The 22,487-nt window shown below is 43.8% G+C and overlaps 1 protein-coding gene across 2 annotated transcripts in view; it reads right to left on the reverse strand.

Moving 5' to 3' along the window:
• The window catches only part of tmem232 (transmembrane protein 232), a 118,916-nt gene that overhangs the window by 82,514 nt on the left and 13,915 nt on the right, over positions 1-22,487 (reverse strand). For both annotated transcript variants that reach the window (XM_067982944.1, XM_067982945.1), the window contains 3 exons: positions 18,400-18,505; positions 17,084-17,241; positions 5,539-5,638 (listed from right to left, as the gene is read on the reverse strand). In XM_067982944.1, the coding sequence (XP_067839045.1) occupies positions 5,539-5,638; positions 17,084-17,241; positions 18,400-18,505 (364 nt within the window). The remainder of the gene's footprint in view (positions 1-5,538; positions 5,639-17,083; positions 17,242-18,399; positions 18,506-22,487) is intronic.

Here is a 22,487-nt window from a genome sequence, read left to right on the forward strand (position 1 = left end):
CAACATGCATGACACTACATTTATCTAAATTAAATGCCATTTGCCAATGCGTGGCCCACTCTCTAGCACATCTAAATCTTTGGATTTGCACTCCTTTACTGTCTTAATCCTTGCATAGATTTTGGTGTCATCTGCAAACCTACTTACCATTTTCCCAACACCGCTGTCCGGGTCATTAATAAAGTCCGTGAAGAATAGCAGGCCCAGGACCGACCCCTGGGGGACAGCACAAGTAACATGTCGCCAAGATGAACCACATCCATTAACTAAGACTTTTTGGCTGCAGGATTGGAGCCAATTCCTAATCCAGCATTTCAAATTTCTACTGATATCACAAGGTTCTATCTTGTGAAGTAACCTAGTGTGTGGTACCTTATCAAAGATTTTCTCAAAGTCCAGGTAGACAATGTCTACCGGATTACCCTCATCCAGTACCCTCGTGACTTCCTCAAATATCTCTATCAAATTTGTTAGGCATGACCTATTTTTTCAGAGGCCGTGTTGTGAATTTCTAATGGCCCCTTTCCTTTCCCAGTGATCATAAAGGGCATTTCTTACGATCTCTTCAAGCATCTTCCCAATAATGGACGACAGGCTGATAGGCCTGTAGTTCCCCAGCTCTGATTTGTCCCCTTTTTTGAAAATAGGATTTACATGAACTAGCTTCCAGTGTAAGGGAACTATCCATGACTCTATTGAACTATTGAAGATACGGGTAAGGGGCTCACAGAACACCTGTCCCATCTCTTTAATCACCCTGGATGGATATTATCTGGACCTGGAGCCCTATCAATTTTGATCTTTCCGAGTCTATCCAAGATGTCATTACTATCTATTTTAATATCAATAATGCTATTCAATACTGAGCACCCCTCATCTGGAACGTAAGCATCATCTACAGGAGTATAGACTGATGCAAAATAGTCATTTAGCAGCTCTGCCATAACCTGAGAATCAGTTTGAATCTGCCCTACAGTATCCTTTAGTAGACCTATACGGTCCTTTATGGTCTTCTGACTTCTGACATAGCCATAAATGCTAGGTAAGTAGGCTATCACCAAGCTGTGTCGCATAGAAACATAGAAAATAGGAGCAAGAGTAGGCCATTCGGCCCTTCGGGCCTGCTCCGCCATTCAAAATGATCATGGCTGATCGTCTAACTTAGTACCTTGTTCCCACTTTTTCCCCATAACCCTTGATCCCTTTAGCATTAAGAAATATATCTATCTCCTTCTTGAATACATCTAATGACTTGGCCTCCACTGCCTTCAGTGCTCATTGACCAATTCTAATGCTCCTACAAAATGTTTCCCCAGTAGCTATAGCTTGGGAGGTGGAAGGCTGCTAAGCCTTAGAGGGCTTGACAGGGTAGATGCTGAGAGGCTGATTCCCCTAGCAGGAGAGTCTAGAAATAGGGGTCATAGTCTCAAGATAAGAGGTTGGCCATTTAGGATCGAGATGAAGAAAAGTTTCTTAACTCAGAGGATTGTGAATCTTTGGATTGAGATAGATAGATTTTTGGACACCAAGGGAATCAAGGGATATGGGGATAGGGTGGGAAAGTGGAGTTGAGGATGAAGATCAGCCACAATCTTACTGAATGGCAGAGCAGGCTCGAGGGGCCTTATGGCCTACTCCTGTTCCTATTTCTTATGTTCTTATGAGATTCCATTGAGGACACTTCAGATGGCCTTGATGGGCAATCTCAAACAGCTGTGGGCCTTGAGGGCCTGGCTGCACACTGCAGCATCTCGGCATGGGTCAGAGCAGTCTGCCCCAGCTGGCTGTGCGGCACTAACAAGAGCACTGGCGGAGTGGGTGGTGGAGGAGCTGGTATGCTGTCATCCTGAACATGGAGCCAGAGCACTTTCCAGGGATTGCACCTCAGCACTTCTATGACTCTGCTTGAGAACAGAGTGCAGGAGTGATGTGACACTCTGGAATCCCCTGTCAACATTGGCCCCCAGAGCCCAGATGGCAGCCATCTGAGCTTCCATGGTATCAGTTTGAGCTGTATGGGAAGCTGTGTAAGCTGTCAGAAGAGGATCCTTGGTTGGCACTACTGTCATGTTCAAGGGAGATGATCACTCGGTCCATGTTCGACAGAATGGTCCCAATTCCGCTGCGCGAAGCCCCAGCACAAGTTGGAGCTGGACTCCTCCAGGCTCTGAGCTATTCTGCGCAAGCTCGCTGACAGGCTGCTCAGTGCACTTAGCATTTCCTGGTGTATGCCCATCACCCTTCGTCAGTAGCCTCATCCCTCAAAGTCAGCATCTGAGTCCTTTGCTGCAGAGCTAGTATGTGATCTTGAACTCCGGAGAGCTGGTACCTCTTGCGTCCTATCCCCCTACTCTGGCACTTGCACACTTGTGGCCGGTGATTCACCATGTAAAGACCCCTCCTCTAGGCTACCCTCTAAATTACATGTGGCGCCAGTATTTGAGCTGGGTGCTTGCAAGGGTCAGATCAAGTGATGGTGCATCTTCAGGAAGGCTGGCTTTCTCTTCCTGAAGTAGCAGAGGTGTCTTCGAACACCTGAAATGAAAGAGCTGGACAAGGGTTAGCTTTTAGCCTGAAGGGAGAGCATAGACAAATGAGCGGCTGGTGAAAGCAGCTGCAGTTTGTCATGCAGAGTGTGAAGGGTGAGATAGAGAGAAAAAGGGGATAAAGTGTGAAGAAACCCTGTGCAACGTCTCCTCCAGCATTGCCACTCGCCATGGCCATGATGCTCCCCACTGCCCATGGTGGCCAGTTTGTTTTCTTCCAGAGGGGCGAGGATGTGCAGGCGGGCTCGGCCTCCTGCAGAGGCAACATCCTGGCGCCGGTTGTGCGCAACCGTCCACTGCAAGGAAAAAGAGAGTGTGTTAGTAACAGTCTTTGTGAGGTGTTTAGAGAATGTGACTGTCAAGGTAGAATAGTTGATATGCAGAATGTAAAATGAGGTGTGGGGAAATGAGTGATGCAATAGTGGTGAGTGTCTGAATACGAGGAGAAGGAGGTGGAGTGAAGTGTGGAGCAGTGATTATAGGAGGGTGAAGGGAAATGGGGAAGGGAATATTGTGAGTAGTGAGGCTGGTGGTGGGGTGTGAGCAGAGAGTAGGAGAGCAGTATTCTTACCTTGACAACTCTGATGAGGTCATTGAACTTCTTTCGACATTGCAGCCATGTCCTGGGAGCTAAGCTCTTGGCATTAACCTCCTCCGCAACTTCTTCCCACGAGCAGCGGAGGTGTTGCCTGGAGGGCTTTCTGTCCCCTGGAGGGAACAGGATCTTCCTTGTGCTGTCCACTGCCTGGACCAGGGCTTCCAAGGTGGCATTACAGAACCTGGGTGCCTTCTCTGTACTTCTTCCAGCCATTTCTGTGTTCAGAAATGTTTCCGTTATCCGCAGCCAGAGTGCATCTCCCCTTTAAGAGGTGCTGGCTACCTTTAAGTGGCATCAGTGAAGCGGATAGGTTGTGCTGGCTGCATGCCTGAAACATTAAAATGAGGTCGGAGCACCAATTTCAAGTGGTCCCTGGGACCACATAAACAGGTGCATGCAATGCACGTCCCGGCCCCTGCATGCCCATTTCTGGCCACAATCGAATTTCTAGGCCATTGTTACATACCTCCAAAAATGATACCATATACAACAAACATTTCTGTGAACTGTTGTCCTGTGTTTTGTCCCCAATGGGATAGCAGTTGTAAGAATATTTTGAATAGGGACAAAATTGACATTTATTTTAACGCTTTTAACCATCATGTTCTGCAGGCTGTGCTTACTATTTTGCTGAGTGTGCTGCTTATTTTACTGAATTGTAAATTGTTAACCTTTGACTAGTGACTGACCCTTGTCACCCTCATTGTGGGATAAGATAGCTATGTGTTAGAAAGAGGAACAATAATCCAAGGACAGCAATAAGAACGGGACAATGGCAAGACAGCTAAATGCGTATGGTCAAAACGAGTTGGCCACCTTGAGTTCTGTGAAAAACAATTTTGCAAAAAGTCTTGTGACTAGATGAGTAATATTAAAACAAGCTGGCCAACTTGAATTCTTTGAAAAACAACCTCATAAATCTAGCTGTCAGAAGTCTACCCAGCTGTCAGAAAGCTCAAAACGACCATGCTGCCAACTTAATTATAATGTGGAGATGCCGGTGATGGACTGGGGTTAAACTCTGTCCAGAGATCAAATGAGGTAATATTGTTTTAATCTCTATTATTACATCTATTGGGTACTTTTACATGTTTGATTTGTCTATTAATTAATGAGACATTGATTACCATTTGGCGTCATGTCCGAATCTGTTAACACAGCCCAACCATACAACATGACTGCTAATTGTGCACAAAATGCAACAAGTACGTAAATAAAATGTTACTGATATCTTTCTGGCAACTTATCTGCTTACAACACAAATGACTACTGCAGTACATAAAATTCACTCAGCAGACATACAAATATGTCTTTCCCCATTAAAGAAAAATACCAAATCTGATCACAGAGTCTGTACCAGTACAATTGATAGTAAAACTATGACCATCTAAAATGAGGAACATAAAGCCCCATAAATTTTAAATGGCCGTATCAAAGTAACTGTACAAACAAAAAAAATTACAATTAGCCATCTAATAAGACATGATGAAAAATCACTAACAAAAAAACTTATAAGCATCAGCCTCACTCAGTTGGTAGCACTCTTGTCTGTAAGTCAGAAGATATGCATTCAAGCCTACTATGGGTTCAAATCCTATTCCAGGATATAAGCACATAATCTAAACTGATACTTAAGTGCTATACTAAGGGAGCACTGCATTGTTGAAGTGCTGTCCTTTGGATGCGATGCTAAAGCATAGCTCCAACTGCTTGGATCCCAATGCAATATTTGAAGAAGCGCAAGAAGTTCTCCTGGTGTCCTGGGAAACATCCTTCCTTTAACCAACTCCACCAAAGTAAATTAACCACATTTGCTCTTTGTGAGACCTTGCTATGTGCAAGTTGGCTGCTGCGTTTGCCTACATAACAACAGTGACTGCACCTCAAAAGTAGTTCACTGGCTACTTCACAGCCAGTGAACTACTTTTGAGGTGCAGTCACTGTTGTTATGTAGGCAAACGCAGCAGCCAACTTGCACATAGCAAGGTCTCACAAAGAGCAAATGTGGTTAATTTACTTTGGTGGAGTTGGTTAAAGGAAGGATGTTTCCCAGGACACCAGGAGAACTTCTTGCGCTTCTTCAAATATTGCATTGGGATTCAAGCAGTTGGAGCTTTGCTTTAGCATCGCATCCAAAGGACAGCACTTCAACAATGCAGTGCTCCCTTAAAATAGCACTTAAATACATCCTGAAGAAGTGACCGATGCTATATAAATGCATGTTCTTTTTACCTGGAGGTTTTATTTGGAAGTTTTGGCAAGTTCTATTTGAGGCATCTACGAAAACAGCCAAGCAATGCAATTCTGGTTATAATATTTTTCATTGGAGTGTTTTTAACAAAAATAGTTCCTACATTCATGATGTTCAGTAAATTGGTTTTGTCACGGGCTTACCTTTTAAGTAAATATGAAGGTGACATTTACATTCCTTAAAAGCTCCTACAAGTCCAGCCAGGTGAAAGATAAACAATCTTAGAAATATCAAAAATCCAAGCTATTGAAAGAGGAAAGAAGATATAAGTTTTTAAAATAAGGTTACACACAGCATGTTGGCTTTCTAACAATAACAAAAATCTTAAAGAGCAATGTCCTTCAACGTAATTTACTTTCATCAAAAAGTTTTTAAAAGTTTTTTTTTAAATCATTAATTATAGCTCCTCTTTGTACAAGTTTCACTGAGACCTGCCATGTCAGATCTGCCAGCTAGAAAGACACAGTTCAATGACAACCTCTGGCTATCAGCCATTTAGATTAATAAGGTGTCAATTCAATGCCAATCCTGAACCTAAATCAAGTACAAATATGACAATCATTTCTGTCAATGTTTTATTGTGATTTTACAAACAACTAACAATGGCCCCTATGTAGCTGCTCGTGGACTCACTTGAGTAGGAATATCTGTTCTCAAGAAGGAGGTGTATTAAACCATCGTAAAAGTAAAAAGTCACTGAGGTCCACTGGACTCAGGAACAGGACAGTTAATTGACTTCCTGTTGTTTGCGACACGCTACTGCCGTACAGTTCTCTGGAAGTAGATTTGTGTTCCATCTCGCTTGCCAAGGAAGAATCAATTAAGGAAAGTGGATCAATCAGAGACAATTATGTTTTCCCTTTGTTTATCTCAGGCTAAAATTATTTGTGGATGGTCTCCCTTTTTGAATAATTGTGCACAAGAAGGAGCAGGGTGCACTGGTCCAAGAATTCTCTTTGGGTCTGTTCCTAAGCTGAACTTGATGGTGCTAGGGTCTGGAGGGTTCTGAATTTCTTCCTTTTTTCTTGTAGTGGGGTGCAGGGGTAAAGCTTTGCCAGAACTGCACCTACTCCTTTCCCACCTTATGGGCCCGATATTAGGAGGGCGGCGAGTTGGCAGCGGGGGGTCGACTGGGCGCCTGGGTAACGCACCCAGTGAAATCGGGGTGCTCCGCATGCAATCACAGCTTGATTGAAGGTACTTACCTTGGCTTCCGGGTTTCGCGCTGGAAAGCTGCGCAGAGGGCGGACTGCGCATGCGCAGCATAGGCTGTCAGCTGGAGGAGCCCTATTTAAAGGGGCAGTCCTCCACTGATTGATGGTGCAGAAAATAGGCAAAATTACAGCAAAATTGCGCACCTGCATACAGTGCAGGAGGCGCTTCAATGACCTCAGTAGGTCAGCCGAAGTGAGTACACTTACTCATTCCCCTACACTCCGTCTGCCACATCACCGCCCCCACCCCACATCTCCTTCTGCACTGCCAACACTACTCTATCACATCACTCCTCACACCCACTCAAAGCTCATCCTCATCTTACCTGCACTTACTCACCTCTCCACTACCACTCAACCGAATCCTCATACAATCTCATGGCTCTATCTCATACTCACCCTCTCATGCATCTCTTTCACGGTCAGCCTCACTCAACCTGCCACTACCTGTGCTGCAGCCACAGGGCATGCATCACATATGTGCAGTAGGAAGCGTAAGGCAAACGTGTCGTGAGCATGAAGGGGATGCACAAGGGTGTTTGAGGGTTTGTCACGGTTTTTACTTATATTTAATTTCTGATCAACTCACATTACATATTATATTGTTACCAATACTGCCACGTCTTTGCGAATCTTGTCTGGTTTGTGCAATAATGCCCTTTCCTGAGGATCACAATGAAGACCCATAACTGATGCCACCCATTGTGTCACTGCAAAGTGGGTGTAGGTGTATTTGCAGGGCTCTTTTGTGCAGACGATTGAGAGATATAGGCGATGTCCCCTGTGCGGCACCCTGGAAGGATGCGAAAGAGAAGTTGTTGAGGGCAGTGGTGACTTTGACAGCGACAGGTAAGAAGATGGTGCCTGGGCCAGCCGGGAGCAGTTCGGCATGAAGGAGGCTGCAGATGTCCACGACTACATGTCGAGTGACTCTAAGCCTCCATGTGCACTGCTGCTCAGAGAGGTCCAGGAAGCTGTGCCTCGGTCTGTAGACCCTGTGGCGAGGGTAGTGCCTTCTATGACGCATCTCTCTCTGCCGTTGCCCTCCCTCTTGCTGTGCAGATGGATGTGTCACAGCACTGTGTTGTGGAGCTCCACGTGTCAGAGGTGGACGGCGTGGACGGTGATGCTGTTCGTCCTCCGAGGAGGTCACGACTGCAGCTACGGCGGCCCCCATCGGGAAGATGTACGTTTGAGGGGGTCCCGCAAGGTAGGTAAATGTCTGGACACCGGGGTAAGTGTGCAAGTTTGTGAATTTTATTGTTAGGAGGAGGGTGGTGGAGACCAAACTTTGTCCAAAGTGACAGAGTGGCCTCCTGCAATGAGTGAGGGTCTCCTCCCACCCCCACCTGTCAAATGGACCTTTGTAGCTGCCACAGGCTGATGGCTGCAACACGTCCATTTCAACTGGGAGTATTTCCCCCAGTACGGGAAACAGTCCCAGTTGACTTGAAAATCCCACCCCTCCTAAAATATCAGGTCAATCAGGTCTGTAAACGACCTGAAGTACCTAGTTAATTACTTTAAGTGGCATCCCGCCGGTTTTAATTGCCGGCAGGAGTCCCACATGCGGGGGCTGCGCGCGCATGTAAGCGCGTCACTGGGAAACCCGGAAGTGGGCAGGTTGGAGCTGGGCTCCGGACCTGCCCCGGGAATCCCTGATTTTCGGAGCCCCCCCACCACGAACGCACCCGCTCGGGGGTGCGAAAATCGAGCCCTATATGATTATTTGCCATTTTACTGCTTCAAATACTTGTTCCTTTCTTTCTTGAAGCCTTGAAAATCATGCTCAAGACCTCAAGACTATAAATGCTATGACTTGCTGACCCAACCACTACTATCAATGCTGGACCTGAATTGGACTTCTGTAGTTTTCTCCAGCTCAGTCTTCATCGAGGCTGTCACCACAATACTTTGTGATTTAGTTCATATGATCTTTCACCATTCCTGTTGTATGGTTTTATTCTGCCTCAGGAACATGTCTGTTCAAACTTATACCTGAGTTTGTTACTGTTGCAATATTGCTATTATGCTGTATATAGTGCGTTGTGACTTTTTTTCTTCCCTCCAGTCCTACAACCCTCCCACAGCTCCAACTCTCAACTCCTCCAACACTGGCCTCTTGTGCATCCCCTCTTTCCTTTGCCCTACCATTGCCTTCAGCTACTTAGGTCCCACTCTCTGTAATTCCCTCTCTAAACCCCACCACCTCTACAACCCCTCTTCTTCTGTAAAACCCTCCTTAAAACCCACCTCTTTGGCTAGGACTTTGGTCACCCCTCCCAATATTTCCTGTGGCTTGTCATTCTTCTTCCCCCCCCTTATGCCTTTGAGAAGAGCCTTGAGATGTTTATCTATGTTAAACTGCAAGTTGTTGTTTTGTTAATTTTTTTCCCCTATTTTTGCTTGTTTATTTCTATCTTACATGTTGTACCTATTATTGTGGAATTGAAAAATTCCAAAAATAAGAAAGTTAATATTAAAAGTCAATAAGGAAGTATTTCACACTAAAAGTGGCTCCCTGTACCCTTTGACTGAGGTTTATCTTACCTCTGTTACCAATTGATCAAAATCTTTGTCCAAGTAAATTGGTTTTTAGCTATGAATTAAACTCTCATGTACTTTAACGTATTTATAAAACCTGATAATTTTTTTAAAAATCAGCTCACAAATAATCATCACATTAAAAAAATGCTGCATCCATAATTATAAGTGCTAAAAATAAGATGGTTCATCAAATTATCCTCCCCATTTATGAAAGGGCAATTAAAGCCCAGTGCCAAAGTAATTTCTTTCAACACACACCCCTATTTTTCTTTCCATTGAAATGTTTCTTAGTATGATATTCAGATAAATTCAGATCTGCAGAGTCCAAAACGTTACCTGCAAAAACGTGAAACCCAAAGGCAGTGTGTCAGCTAAGGGAACAATTTCAATTTCCCAGCTTTCAAGTGAAAGTTAGAAACGGTCAAAAAATTGTTGACATTAGCTTTGTTGATTATCACCGACTTCCTGTAAATTGCTTATGTGATTGCTGGAAATCCATCTGCAAACAACTTTGAAAAACTGTTTTTTTTTGTTAAAGGTATTGAGTAAAAAGAGATTGAGTTATTTTTAACTCAACTTCTCTTGCCCTCTGCCCACAAGTTTTTGGTTCTCATTTTTTTCTTCTTGAACCTTTTATCTCTGTCATTGTACAGATTGAGATAAAAGAGTAGTTGTAATCATGGCTTGAAAAGTTCAACAGGTGCAACATTTGGAACCTGCTTTTCATGGGTTCAAGTCCTATTAAAAAAAAATCTGTGTAAAGTCTGATGTAAAATATGGAAAAAATACTCCCTGGCTGATAGCTCCAAAAAGGCAGAAAGAGTAAGAGAATGACTAAAAACAAGAAAAATAACAAAGCAAACAAGTGAGTACAAATAACTGAGATCATGGGAAAGGCAAAAATAAATAGTAATATTCATCTCCATTCACTTTATAATGGTTATTCAGAATATAGCCTGCTTGAAAATCCACCAGTGTGACAATAATGTTTCTTTAGATTTGCCCTATAACACTATGCCCCTTTTGTAAAACAATCCTTCCATTTAAAAAATGGTATCCTTTCCTCTGAAAGTATGTAAAAAGAAAAAGATTAGTGAAGACAAAAGTAGGTCCCTTACAGTCAGAAACGGGAGAATTTATGATTGGGAACAAGGAAATGGCAAAGCAATTAAACAAATACTTTGGTTCTGTCTTCACGGAAGAAGACACAAATAACTTCCCAGAAATGCTAGGGAACCAAGGGACTAGTGAGAAGAAGGAATTAAAGGAAATTAGTATTAGTAAAAAAAGTAGTGCTGGAGAAATTAATGGGACTGAAAGCCGATAAGTCCCCACAGCCTGATAATCTGCATCCCAGAGTACTAAAAGAGGAACCATGGAAATAGTGGATGTGTTAGTTGTCATCTTCCAAAATTCTATAGATTATGGAACAATTCCTGCAGATTGGAGGGTGGCAAATGTAACCCCACTATTTAAAAAAGGAAGGAGAGAGAAAACAGGGAACTACAGACCGGTTACCCTAACATCAGTAGCTGGGAAAATGCTAGAGTCTATTATAAAGGATGTGATAACAGGACACTTAGAAAATATCAACGGGGTTAGACAAAGTCAACATAGATTTATGAAATGGAAATCATGTTTGACAAACCTACTGGAGTTTTTTTGAGGATGTAACTGGTAGAATAGATAAGGGAGAACCAGTGGATGTGGTTTATTTGGATTTTCAGAAGGCCTTTGATAAAGTCCCACATAAGAGGTTAGTTGCAAAATTAAAGCATATGGGATTGGGGGTAATATACTGGCATGGATTGAAAATTAATTAACAGACAGGAAACAGAGAGTAGGAATAAATGGGTCTTTTTCGGGGTGGCAGGCAGTGACTAGTGGGGTACCGCAGGGAGCAGTGCTTGGGCCCCAGCTATTCACAATATATATCAATGATTTGGATGAGGGAACCAAATGTGATATTTCCAAGTTTGCTGACGACACAAAAACTAGGTGGGATCGTGAGTTGTGAGGAGGATGCAAAGAGGCTTCAAGGCAATTTAGACAAGTTGAGTGAGTGGGCAAATACATGACAGATGCAGTATAATGTGGATAAATGTGAAGTTATCCACTTTGGAAGGAAAAGCAGAAAAGCAGAGTATTATTTAAATGGTGATAGATTGGGAAATATTGATGTACAAAGGGACCTGGGTGTCCTTGTACACCAGTCGCTGAAAGCAAACATGCAGATGCAGCAAGCAGTTAGGAAGGCAAATGGTATGTTGGCCTTCATTGCAAGAGGATTTGAGTACAGGAGCAAGGATGTCTTACTGCAGTTATACAGGGCCTTGGTGAGACCACTCCTGGAGTATTGTGTGCAGTTTTGGTCTCCTTACCTAAGAAAGGATATACTTGCCATAGAGGGAGTGCAGCGAAGGTTCACCAGACTGATTCCTGGGATGGCAGGACCGTAGTATGAGGAGGGATTGGGTTCATTCGAGTTTAGAAGAATGAGAGGGGATCTCATTGAAACATATAAAATTCTGACAGGGCTAGACAGACTGGATGCAGGGAGGATGTTTCCCCTGGGGGGGTCCAGAACGAGGGGTCACAGTCACAGTCTCAGGATACGGTGTAGGACATTTAGGACTGAGATGAGGAGAAATTTCTTCACGCAGAGGGTGGTGAACCTGTGGAATTCTCTACCACAGAAGGCTGTGGAGGCCAAGTCACTGAATATATTTAAGAAGGAACTAGATAGTTTTCTAGACTCAAAAGGCATCAAGGGGTATGGGGAGAGTTAGGGAATATGGTATTGAGATAGAGGATCAGCCATGATGATATTGAATGGCGGAGCAGGCTCTCAGGGTCGAATGGCCTACTCCTGCTCCTATTTTCTACGTTTCAATGAGATCACCTCTCATTCTTCTAAACTCCAGAGAGTATAGGCCCATTCTACTCAATCTTTCCTCATAGCACAACCCTCTAATCCCAGGAAACAATCTAGTGAACCTTTGTTGCACTGCCTCTAAGGCAAGTATATCCTTCCTTAGATAAGGAGACCAAAACTTACTTCAGTTGAGGTCTCACCAAAGCCCTGTACAATTGTAGTAAGATTTCTTTACTCTTGTACTCCAACCCCCTTGCAATAAAGGCCATCATGCCATCTGCCTTCCTAATTGCTTGCTGTACCTGCATGCTAAATTTTTGTGTTTCTTGTACCAGAACACCCTAATCTCTCTGAACACCAACATTTAATAGTTTCTCACTATTTAAAAAATACTCTGTTTTTCTATTCTTCCTACCAAAGTGAATAACCTCACATTTCCCCACATTATACTCCATCTGCCACCTTTTTGCCCACTCACCTAACCTGTTTATATCCCTTTGCAGGCTCTTTGTGTCTTCCTCGCAGCTTACTTTCCCACCTAGCTTTGTATCGTTAGCAAACTTGGATACATTACACTCATTCCCTTCATCTAAGTCATTAATATAGATTGTAAACAGCTGAGGGCCAAGCACTGATCCTTGCGGCACCCCACTAGTTACAGCCTGCCAAACTGAAAATGACCCATTTATCCCTACCCTCTGTTTTCTGTCCGTTAATCATCCTCTATCCATGCAAATATGCTACCCCCACCCCCATGAGCCCTTACCTTGTGTAACAACCTTTTATGTGGCACCTTATCGAATGCCTTTTGAAAATCCAAATATACAGATAGACACGTCAGTACGCAATCTTAACTATTACAGAAACATGGCTTAAAGGGGGGCAGAAATGGCAGCTTAACGTTCCTGGTTACAGGGTTTTCAGACGAGATAGAGAAGGGGATAAAAAAGGAGTGTGGTGGCAACTTTGGTTAAAGAAACAATTACAGCTGTGAGGAGGGACGATATATTAGGAGGATCATCAAATGAGGCCATATGGGTTGAGCTAAGGAACAAAAAAGGGGCAGTCACTCTACAGACTACAGACCCCCAAACAGATAGAAGAGCAAACATATAGGCAAATTTCTGAGAAGGGCAAAAACAGTAGGGGATTTCAACTACCCTAATATTAATTGGGATACAAACAGTGTGAAGGATTTGGAGAGCGCAAAATTCTTAAATTGCATTCAGAAGAACTTTTTTAGCCAGTACGTAGCAAGCCCAACAAGAGGGAGGGCAGTACTGGATTTAGTTTTATGAAATGAGGCTGGGCAGGTGGAAGGAGTATCAGTGGGAGAGCTTTTTGGTGGTAGTGATCATAATACAGTTAGTTTTAACATAGTTATGGAAAAGGACAAAGAGAGAACAGGAGTTAAAGTTCTCACTTGGAGAAAGGCCAATTTTACCAAGCTAAGAAGTGATTTAGCAAAAGTGGACTGGAAACAGCTACTTGAAGGTAAATCAATGTCAGAGCAGAGGGAGGCATTCAAGGGGAAGATTCAAGGGGTGCAGAGTAAACATATTCCCACAAAGAAAAAGGGTGGGGCTGTCAAATCTAGAGCATACAGGGTAAGATAAGGCAGAAAAGGAAAGCTTATGTCAGACACCGAGAACTAAATACCACAGAAAGCCTAGAGGAGTGTAAAAAGTGCAGGGGTGGAATTAAAAAAGAAATTAGGAAAGCAAAGAGAGGGCTTGAAAAAATATTGGCAAGTAAAATCAAGGAAAACCCAAAGATGTTTTATAAATACATTAAGAGCAAGAGGATAACTAAGGAAAGAGTCGGGCCTATTAGAGACCAAAAAGGTAACCTATGTATGGAGGCGGAAGATGTTGGTATGTTTCCTAATGAATACTTTGCGTCTGTCTCCACAAAAGAGAGGGACGATGCAGACATTGTAGTTAAGGAGGAGGAGTGTGAAATATTGGATGGGATAAACTTAGTGGGAGAGGAAGTATTAAGGGAATTAGCATCTTTAAAATAGATAAATAACCAGGTCCAGATGAAATGCATCCCAGGCTGTTAAAAGAAGCAAGGGAGAAAATAGCGGAGGCTCTGACCATCATTTTCCAATCCTCACTGGATACAGGCGTGGTGGCAGAGGATTGGAGGACTGCTAACATTGTTTAATTTAACATTGTACCATTGTTTAAAAAGGAAGCGAGGGATGGACAGAGTAATTACAGGTCGTCAGTCTAACCTCGGTGGTGGGCAAATTATTGGAATCAATTCTGAGGGACAGGATAAACCGTCACTTAGAGTAATCAAGGACAATCAGCATGGATTTGTTAAGGGAAGGTCGTGTCTGACTAACTTGATTGAATTTTTTGAGGAGGTAACAAGGAGGGTCGATGAGGGTGGTGCATTTGATGTAGTCTACATGGATTTTAGCAAGGTCACACATGGCAGACTGGTCAAAAAAGTACAAGCCCATGGAATCCAAGGGAGAGTGGCAAGTTGGATCCAAAATTGGCTCAGTGGCAGGAAGCAAAGGGTAATGGTCGACGGGTGTTTTTGTGACTGAAAGGCTGTTTCCAGTGGGGTTCCGCAGGGCTCAGTACTAGGTCCCTTGCTTTTTGTGATATATATTAATGATTTGGATTTAAATGTAGGGGGCATGATTAAGAAGTTTGCAGATGATACAAAAAATGGCCGTGTGGTTGATAGTGAGGAGGAAAGCTGTAGACTGCAGGAAGATATCAATGGACTAGTCAGGTGGACAGGAAAGTGGCAAATGGAATTCAATCCGGAGAAGTGTGACGTAATGCATTTGGGGAGGGCAAACAAGGCAAGGGAGTACACAATAAATGGGAGGATACTGAAAGGTGTAGAGGAAGTGAGGGACCTTGTAGTGCATGTCTACAGATCCCTGAAGGGTAGCAGGACAGGTAGCTAAGGTGGTTAAGAAGGAATATGGAATACTTTCCTTTATTAGCCAAGGCTTAGAATATAAGAGCAGGGAGGTTATGCTGGAACTGTATAAAACACTGGTTCGGCCACAACTTGAGTACTGTGTACAGTTCTGGTCACCACATTACAGGAAGGATATAATTGCACTAGAGAGGGTACAGAGGAGATTTATGAGGATGTTGCCAGGACTGGAGAATTTTAGTTATGAGGAAAGATTGGATAGGCTGGGGTTGTTCTCTTTGGCACAGAGGAGGCTGAGGGGTGATTTAATTGAGGTGTACAGAATTATGAGGGGCCTAGATAGAGTGGATAGGAAGGACCAATTTCCCTTAGCAGAGAGGTCAATAACCAAGGTGCATAGATTTAAAGTGATTGGTAGAAGGATTAGAGGGGAGCTGAGGAAAAATGTTTTCACACAGAGGGTGGTAGGGGTCTGGAACTCACTGCCTGAAAGGGTGGTAGAGGCAGAAACCCTCAACTCATTTAAAAAGTACCTGGATGTGCACCAGAAGTGCCGTGACCTACAAGGCTATGGACCAAGTGCTGGAAAGTGGGATTAGGCTGGGTGGCTCATTTTCGGCACGGACACGATGGGCTGAATGGCTGCCTTCTGTGCCATAAATTTTGTATGATTTAATGATTCTATACTACATCCACTGGTTCCCCTTTTTCTACCCTGCTAGTTACATCCTCAAAAAACTCTAATAAATTTGTCAAATACGATTTCCCTTTCATAAAACCGTGTTGCCTCTGCCTAATCATATTATGATTTTCTAAGTGCCCTGTTACCACTTACTTAATAATGGATTCCAGCATTTTGCCGACGACTGATGTCAGGCTAACTGGCCTGTAATTCTGTGTTTTCTCTCTCCCTCCTTTCTTGAATAGCGGGGTCACATTTGCTACCTTCCAATCCGCTGGGACAATTCTAGAATCTAGGGAATTTTGGAAGATCATAACCAATGCATCCGTTATCTCTGCAGCCACCTCTTTTAGAACCCTAGGATGTAGATCATCAGGTCTAGAGAATTTATCGGCTTTTAGTCCCATTAATTTCTCCAGTACTTTTTCTCAACTGATATTAATTACTTTAAGTTCCTCACTTTCATCAGCTCCCCTATAATCCTTCTACCAATCACTTTAAATCTATGCCCCTTGGTTATTGACCTCTCTGCCATTTTCTTATTCCCCATTATAATTTCTCCTGTCTCAGCCCCTAAGGGACCAGGCGTTTACTTTTGCAACTTTTTTCCTTTTTACATACTTGTGGAAGCTCTTACAATCCATTTTTATATATCTTGCTAGTTTACTTTCATATTCTATTTTCTCCCTTTTTATCAATTTTTTGGTCATTGCTGGTTTCTATAACTCTCCCAATCCTCAGGCTTAATACTCTTCTTCGCCTCTTCTTTTAATCTAATACTATCCTTAACTTCTTTAGTTAGCCACGGATGAATCACTTTTCTCAAGGAGTTTTTATTTCTCAATGGAATGCATATTCGTTGAGAATACTGAAATATTTCTTTAAATGTTTGCCATTGCTTATCTACTGTCATACTTTTTAATCTAATTTTCCAATCTACCTTAGCCAATTCGCCGCTCATACCTATGAAATTCGCTTGACTTAAGTTTAAGACTCTAGTTTTGGTCTTAAGTACGTCACTCTCAAACTCAATGTGAAATTCTATCATATTATGATTCACTCTTCCCAGAGGGTCCTTTACTGTGAGATTAATAACTAACCCTGTCTCATTACACAATAAAAAATCTTAAATGTTCCCTGGTTGGTTCCATGACGTATTGTTCTAAGAAATTGTCTCAAATACATTCTATGAACTCATCCTCCAGACTGCCTTTGCCAACTTGATGTGTCCAGTCTATATGAAGATTAAGGTCCCCCACGATTATTGTGTGTGGGTATGAGTGAGTCAGACTTCTGCTGGAGAAGTCAATGGAATACTGCTGCATTCATCCCAAAAAATATAATTTCAAGGCTTTTGTGTTAAGAATTTAATTTTCAACCACAGAAATGTCTTGCCTTCTTGTTAAGCTACTATGCCTATAAAAGGCTATCTGAGTCATTATTTTAAGTTGACCATGTACCTTTATTATCTTGACTTCGCAAGTATAGAGATGTGACTGCTGTACCACATCAGTACAGATCCAGTACAAGACTGACTCTGCAAGGAAGAACAAAACAGGAATCTGGTCTGGGTGCAATGGTGCATGGTCCAAAGAAAGCAAGAGAATGTCCAGAGCCTCTTGAGAAATGAAAAATAAAACATACATCAGTACAGAATTATATAGTATGACCCAACAGTCAAACAAGCTAATTAAAGTTTATTACTAATTAATTTTTCATTAAATCTTATTAACATTTCCACAAATGATACTTCCTTGTATTATACTGGAACACAGTCAAAAGGACTCAAATTCCAATTGGGCCCTGGGGCCTAACTGGGGACTGAAAAATGGGCAGAAGCAGATGTGTCTGGATTTTTTGTCCATCCATTTTCTGATGGGAGGCCCATGGATGGATCTTCCGCCTGCCTGTCTCCCAAATTAAGGGGGCATATCAGGGAGAATTCCCGGGCTGCCTTATGCTGCCAGATTTTTGGCTCCCAATGCAGGTTTAGTGCAGGTTTTTCTTGGGCTGGAAAGGGCCTAGGTGGCATCCTACCAGTGTCCCGGTGCTGTTCCACCTTCTGGTAGCTGCATCATAGCAGACATCCTTACAAGGCCAACCATCCTGGAATACGCTAATGACCCCATCTCACCATTTGTGACTGGGTCCACATCTTTCCATCTGGGCAGCCATGTGTTGCACTCTGCCTTACTTGCGACAGTGGAGAAGGCCCATCGGAATTTTGGTTCCCAATTATTTATTCCAGCTTATTACAATTATAAATATTTTGAAAGGAAAAAATACAAGTCATAATTTCCTAGTTTCTTTTCGATGGAATTAACATACATAATTACTGTTCTTAGAAAATAGCACAAAATAGAGAAAAATAATTCTTTGATCCAACACATTTTTAAAATATTATGCTACCATGGTTGTATTTTTGTATAATTATATAATATTTGAAAACATCTTGTCACACCTTTCCCACAGCAAAACGTTAGCTATTACCAACTCTAAGTTCTGCTTAGGTTTGTATTTAAACACATTAAACTGGCTATACTGGCAACATAGATTCCACATATAATTCAGCAAACCTTTCTGTAAACGGCTCCAGATAAAAGATGTTTTTGAGATGCAAGTGATTTATATTTCTATGTATTAAGACTAATTGAGTTTTGATTTTAGTTAGCAGAAATGTCATCCCACACTGCACCTGCAATACCGTATGGTTTGCTTCGTAGACATGTTTATAATAATTATCACTAACCTTCTTTGAAAATGACATAAAACTTACCTTCTTGTATTTTCCCTTTACACTGAACCAGCAAAGCTAGTTCTGTCCAAGCTGCTGGTAGATTTACATGATCCCCTGAACCCAGTGTATTCAGACCAGCTTTGCGCTGAGAGAAAAGAAAATCAATGAACAATAATTTTTATTTGCAGCATTCTGAACATATTACTGTTGTAACTGTGCTTCTGAAAATGATACATTATGGTGAGCCAACCAAGGCAATGCTTTTCATTGTGATATTCAAAGCATTTTTTATTTTGCTGCTGTACCTCTGAGATAACTGGACTCAAAAAGAGTTAAGTGTTTTCCCTGCACTTATTATCAACTGATTAAAGTTCTCTGGGAAAAAAATGAATCAGTATGCACTGGCATGTCTTTTAATTAGATTTACTGAAGTGATTGAACTGACCATTGCTTTAATGTCAGCTCTGGCTCAATAGCCATGTGGTACTTTAAATTGATTTGAACTTCACTGCTCAACAGACAAAGGCTAAAGGTTACTATTACTACAATATAAAGAGAAATCAATAGCAGTATAAGACTAGCAGACAGCAGGACAGTCTGATTAACCCAGTAAAGGTAAGAAGGAGGGAGACCATGAAGAGATCTGTAGGTTAGGGTGAACATTTTGAAGTCAGTGCACTGAGGGGCAGGAAACACAGTGGTGATAAGTGAGTTTATACAGGACAGAATGCAGGCAACAGAGTTCTGGATGAGTTTAGTTTATGAAAGGTGGAGCTCGGGAAGTCAGCAAGGCTGCAAACCACTAGAACTGTTGATTCCTGCCATCTGTCACCAGGCTACTTCTCAGAATATTTTAGACAGATTTGTAAATGTCAGACTACTAGAGATCAAACAATTAAATAGTTATGCATTCTGTAACTAAATACTAAACCCGCAAACTGATCAATAAAGTTTTGCTCTTAGTTCACTGAATTTGAGATGTTTAGTTTTGTATATCATTTTAAGTTGATTACACAGCATAAACAATTAGCAAACGAAAGTTATTTAAAAATCAGCCACAACTAATAAGCATTTGCATTCCGTAACAGTTACCTTTATTTACTATTGAAGTGACTAAACGGTTTATTGGTTATAAAATACCTGTATCGATTTCCTGTTTCATATATAATGTAATAAAATTCTTAAAGCCTCCTCTTGTCACACTTCCGATGTCACAATTTTTGTCACTCCTTGTGACACTTATGGGCCGATTTTTGGATGGTCGAGTGGGTGCGTTGTGGGTGGGGGGGCTCCTAAAATGGCGGAATCCCGGAGCGGGTTCGGAGCCCGGCTCCAACTCACTGACTTCCAGGTTCCCCAGTGACGCGTTTGGGTGCACGCGCAGCTCCCGAATGTGGGACTCCCACCGGCAATTAAAGCCAGCAGGATGCTGCTTTAGATAGTTAGGTAGATAGTTGAGGTACTTGAAAGACCTCATTGAGTGGAGATTTTGGCAGGGGTGCAATTTTCATGGATCCTCAGCGTGTTTCCCCTGCTGTGGGAAACACTCCCTATTGGAGCAGACGTGCTTCAGCCAGCAGCCAGTGGGAGATGCAAAGGATTATTTGACAGGTGGGGGAAATACCTCATTTATTGCGGCAGGGCACTCTGTCACTTCAGACAAAGTTTTAGCTGCAACACCTTTGTCTTTCCACTCAAAATTATTCATTTATACTCTAAACTCTGCTGTGCAAACACATTTACCTACTTTGCGGACCCCCTCAAACTCACACTGTCAGGATGGGGGGTGCCATAGCTGCATTCATCACTTCATCCGAGGACAAGCAACATCACCAGCCTCGCCAGGGACGCCGTCCACCTCTGCCATGTGGAGTTCCACAACACAGTGCTGCGCCACAGGCACCTGCGCAACAGCAGGGAGGGCAACAACAGAGAGAGCGATGTCGCAGGAAGCACTACCCTCGCCACAGGGTCTACAGACCGAGGCTCAGCTTCCTGGACCTCTATGAGGAGCAGTGCATACGGAGGCTCAGAGTCAGTAGCCAGGTAGCCACGGACATCTGCAGCCTCCTTCGTGCCGAGCTGCATCTTCTTACCTGTCGCTGCCGAAGTCACCACTGCCCTCAACTTTTTCGCCTCCGGATCATTCCAGGGTGCCACCGGGGACATCGCCAGGGTCTCTCAGTTGTCTGCACACAAGTGCATAAGGCAGGTCACCGACGGCTTGTTTCGCAGGGCCTCGCACCATGTCAACTTCCCCATGGAACGACCTCAGCCAGAAAGAGAGGGCAGTGGGATTCCACGCTGTGGCTGGCTTCCCACGGGTGCAGGGTGTAATCGATTGCACCCATATAGCAATATGAGCACCTCCACACGAGCCAGGACTGTTCATCAACAGGAAGGGCTATCACTCCATCAACACTCAGCTCATCTGTGACCACCGCAGGAGATTCCTTCGCGTGTGCGCCAGATACCCTGGCAGCTGCCATGATTCCTTCATCCTCCGGGAGTCCAACATCCCGCCCCTCTTCCACGCACCGAATACCCGCAAGGGCTGGCTCCTCAGAGACAAGGGATACCCCTTGCACACATGGCTCATGACACCTCTTGAGGAACCCCACCAACAAGCAACAGAGTCGATATAACGACAGCCACATCACCACCAGGTCTACAATTGAGCATGCTACAGGGTTGCTCAAGATGTACATCAGGTGCCTGGATCGTTCTGGGGGAGCGCTTCAATACACACCAGACAGAGTGGGACGCATTATAGTCATCTGTTGTGCCCTGCACCACATGGAACATAGAGGGGTGCCGCTGGAGGAGGCCCCATCCACATCTGCCACCCATATTGAGGAGGAGGAGGAGGCGGACGAGGACGAGGAGACAGAGCAACCCATGGGCAGAACAGCGGCTCACCTGGCTGCTCGTGAGGCCAGGGAGTCACTGACATGTGAACAGTTCTCCTAACATCACACAGTGTGAAGAGTCCAGTCCTCACCACCTGGACAGAGCAGCAGCCACACCAGCCCCGCCCCCTGCACAAAACAGTGGTGCAACTACACATACACCCACTGTAGATTGACCCAATGGGTGGCATCAAGTGTGGGTGTTCATGATGAACCTCATGAAAGGGCCTTATTACACAAGCCAGTCAAGAATGGCCAAGACATGGCAGTAGTGGTGACAATAATAATATTTAATGTGTCATTAACAATAATCAAATATAAATAAAAAACATGACAAACCATCAAACACCCTTGTGTATCCCCTTTGTGCTCACAAAACCTTCGCCTTACGCTTACGAGTATTCCTACGTGGTGCCTCCCCCGTGGCTGCAGCAGAGGTAGTGGCAGGTTGCTCTTGTTCATGCCCTGACCGATTAGATGCTTTGGACCTATGCCATTTGGGTTTCGGTGCCCGTGAGGGCCCCTCCAAAGACTGCTCCATCTGCATCTGTGCAGGGGCAGACTCGGCCACCTGGAGAGGAGGCAGCATTGCGGGTACTGGTTGAGAGGGGGGCAACAGGTGAGACGTGGTGGCACTTTGAGTGGCATCCCCACTTCCATGTCCCCTTTCGCCATCTTCCCTCCCCTGGGCCAGGCCCACACCACTCCTACCACTCTGCTGGACGACAGTTTGGAGGACATGTGTGAAGCCTTGTAAGGCCAGTGCCAGAATATCTGCCTGCCTGTTTAAGGCGGCAGAATAATGATCACCCTGAGTCCGAGGGGCCGTTGTCAGGGCCGCAGTGGACTCATTGGTCAACCGTGCTTGAAGCTCCATGGAGGCTAGCCTTCCCTCCATCGCAGACATTCCCGCACTTACCCACGACACTATCTCAGAGATGCCCTCACGTCCCTGTGACAGTATCTCAGAGATTCCCTCCTGTACTTGTGCCACCATTCCACTCATGTAGGAGTTGGACTCCTCCATCCTCTGCGCGACAGTGGAAGTGCGCGTGGCACCTGTTCCAGCACCTCGCAAATGTGCTGCTGCCCTTCGACCATTCTCCTTTTAAAGGATGGCCCCCAGGGTTGAGCATCTGTGTCCAGCTGAGCAGAGCCTGGGAGAAGAGTGCTCCCACCAAGGCGGACTCTCCACAGCTGCCCATCACCAGTGTCTGC

The sequence above is a fragment of the Heptranchias perlo genome, chromosome 4, assembly GCF_035084215.1.
Source record: "Heptranchias perlo isolate sHepPer1 chromosome 4, sHepPer1.hap1, whole genome shotgun sequence".
NCBI lineage: Eukaryota > Metazoa > Chordata > Chondrichthyes > Hexanchiformes > Hexanchidae > Heptranchias > Heptranchias perlo.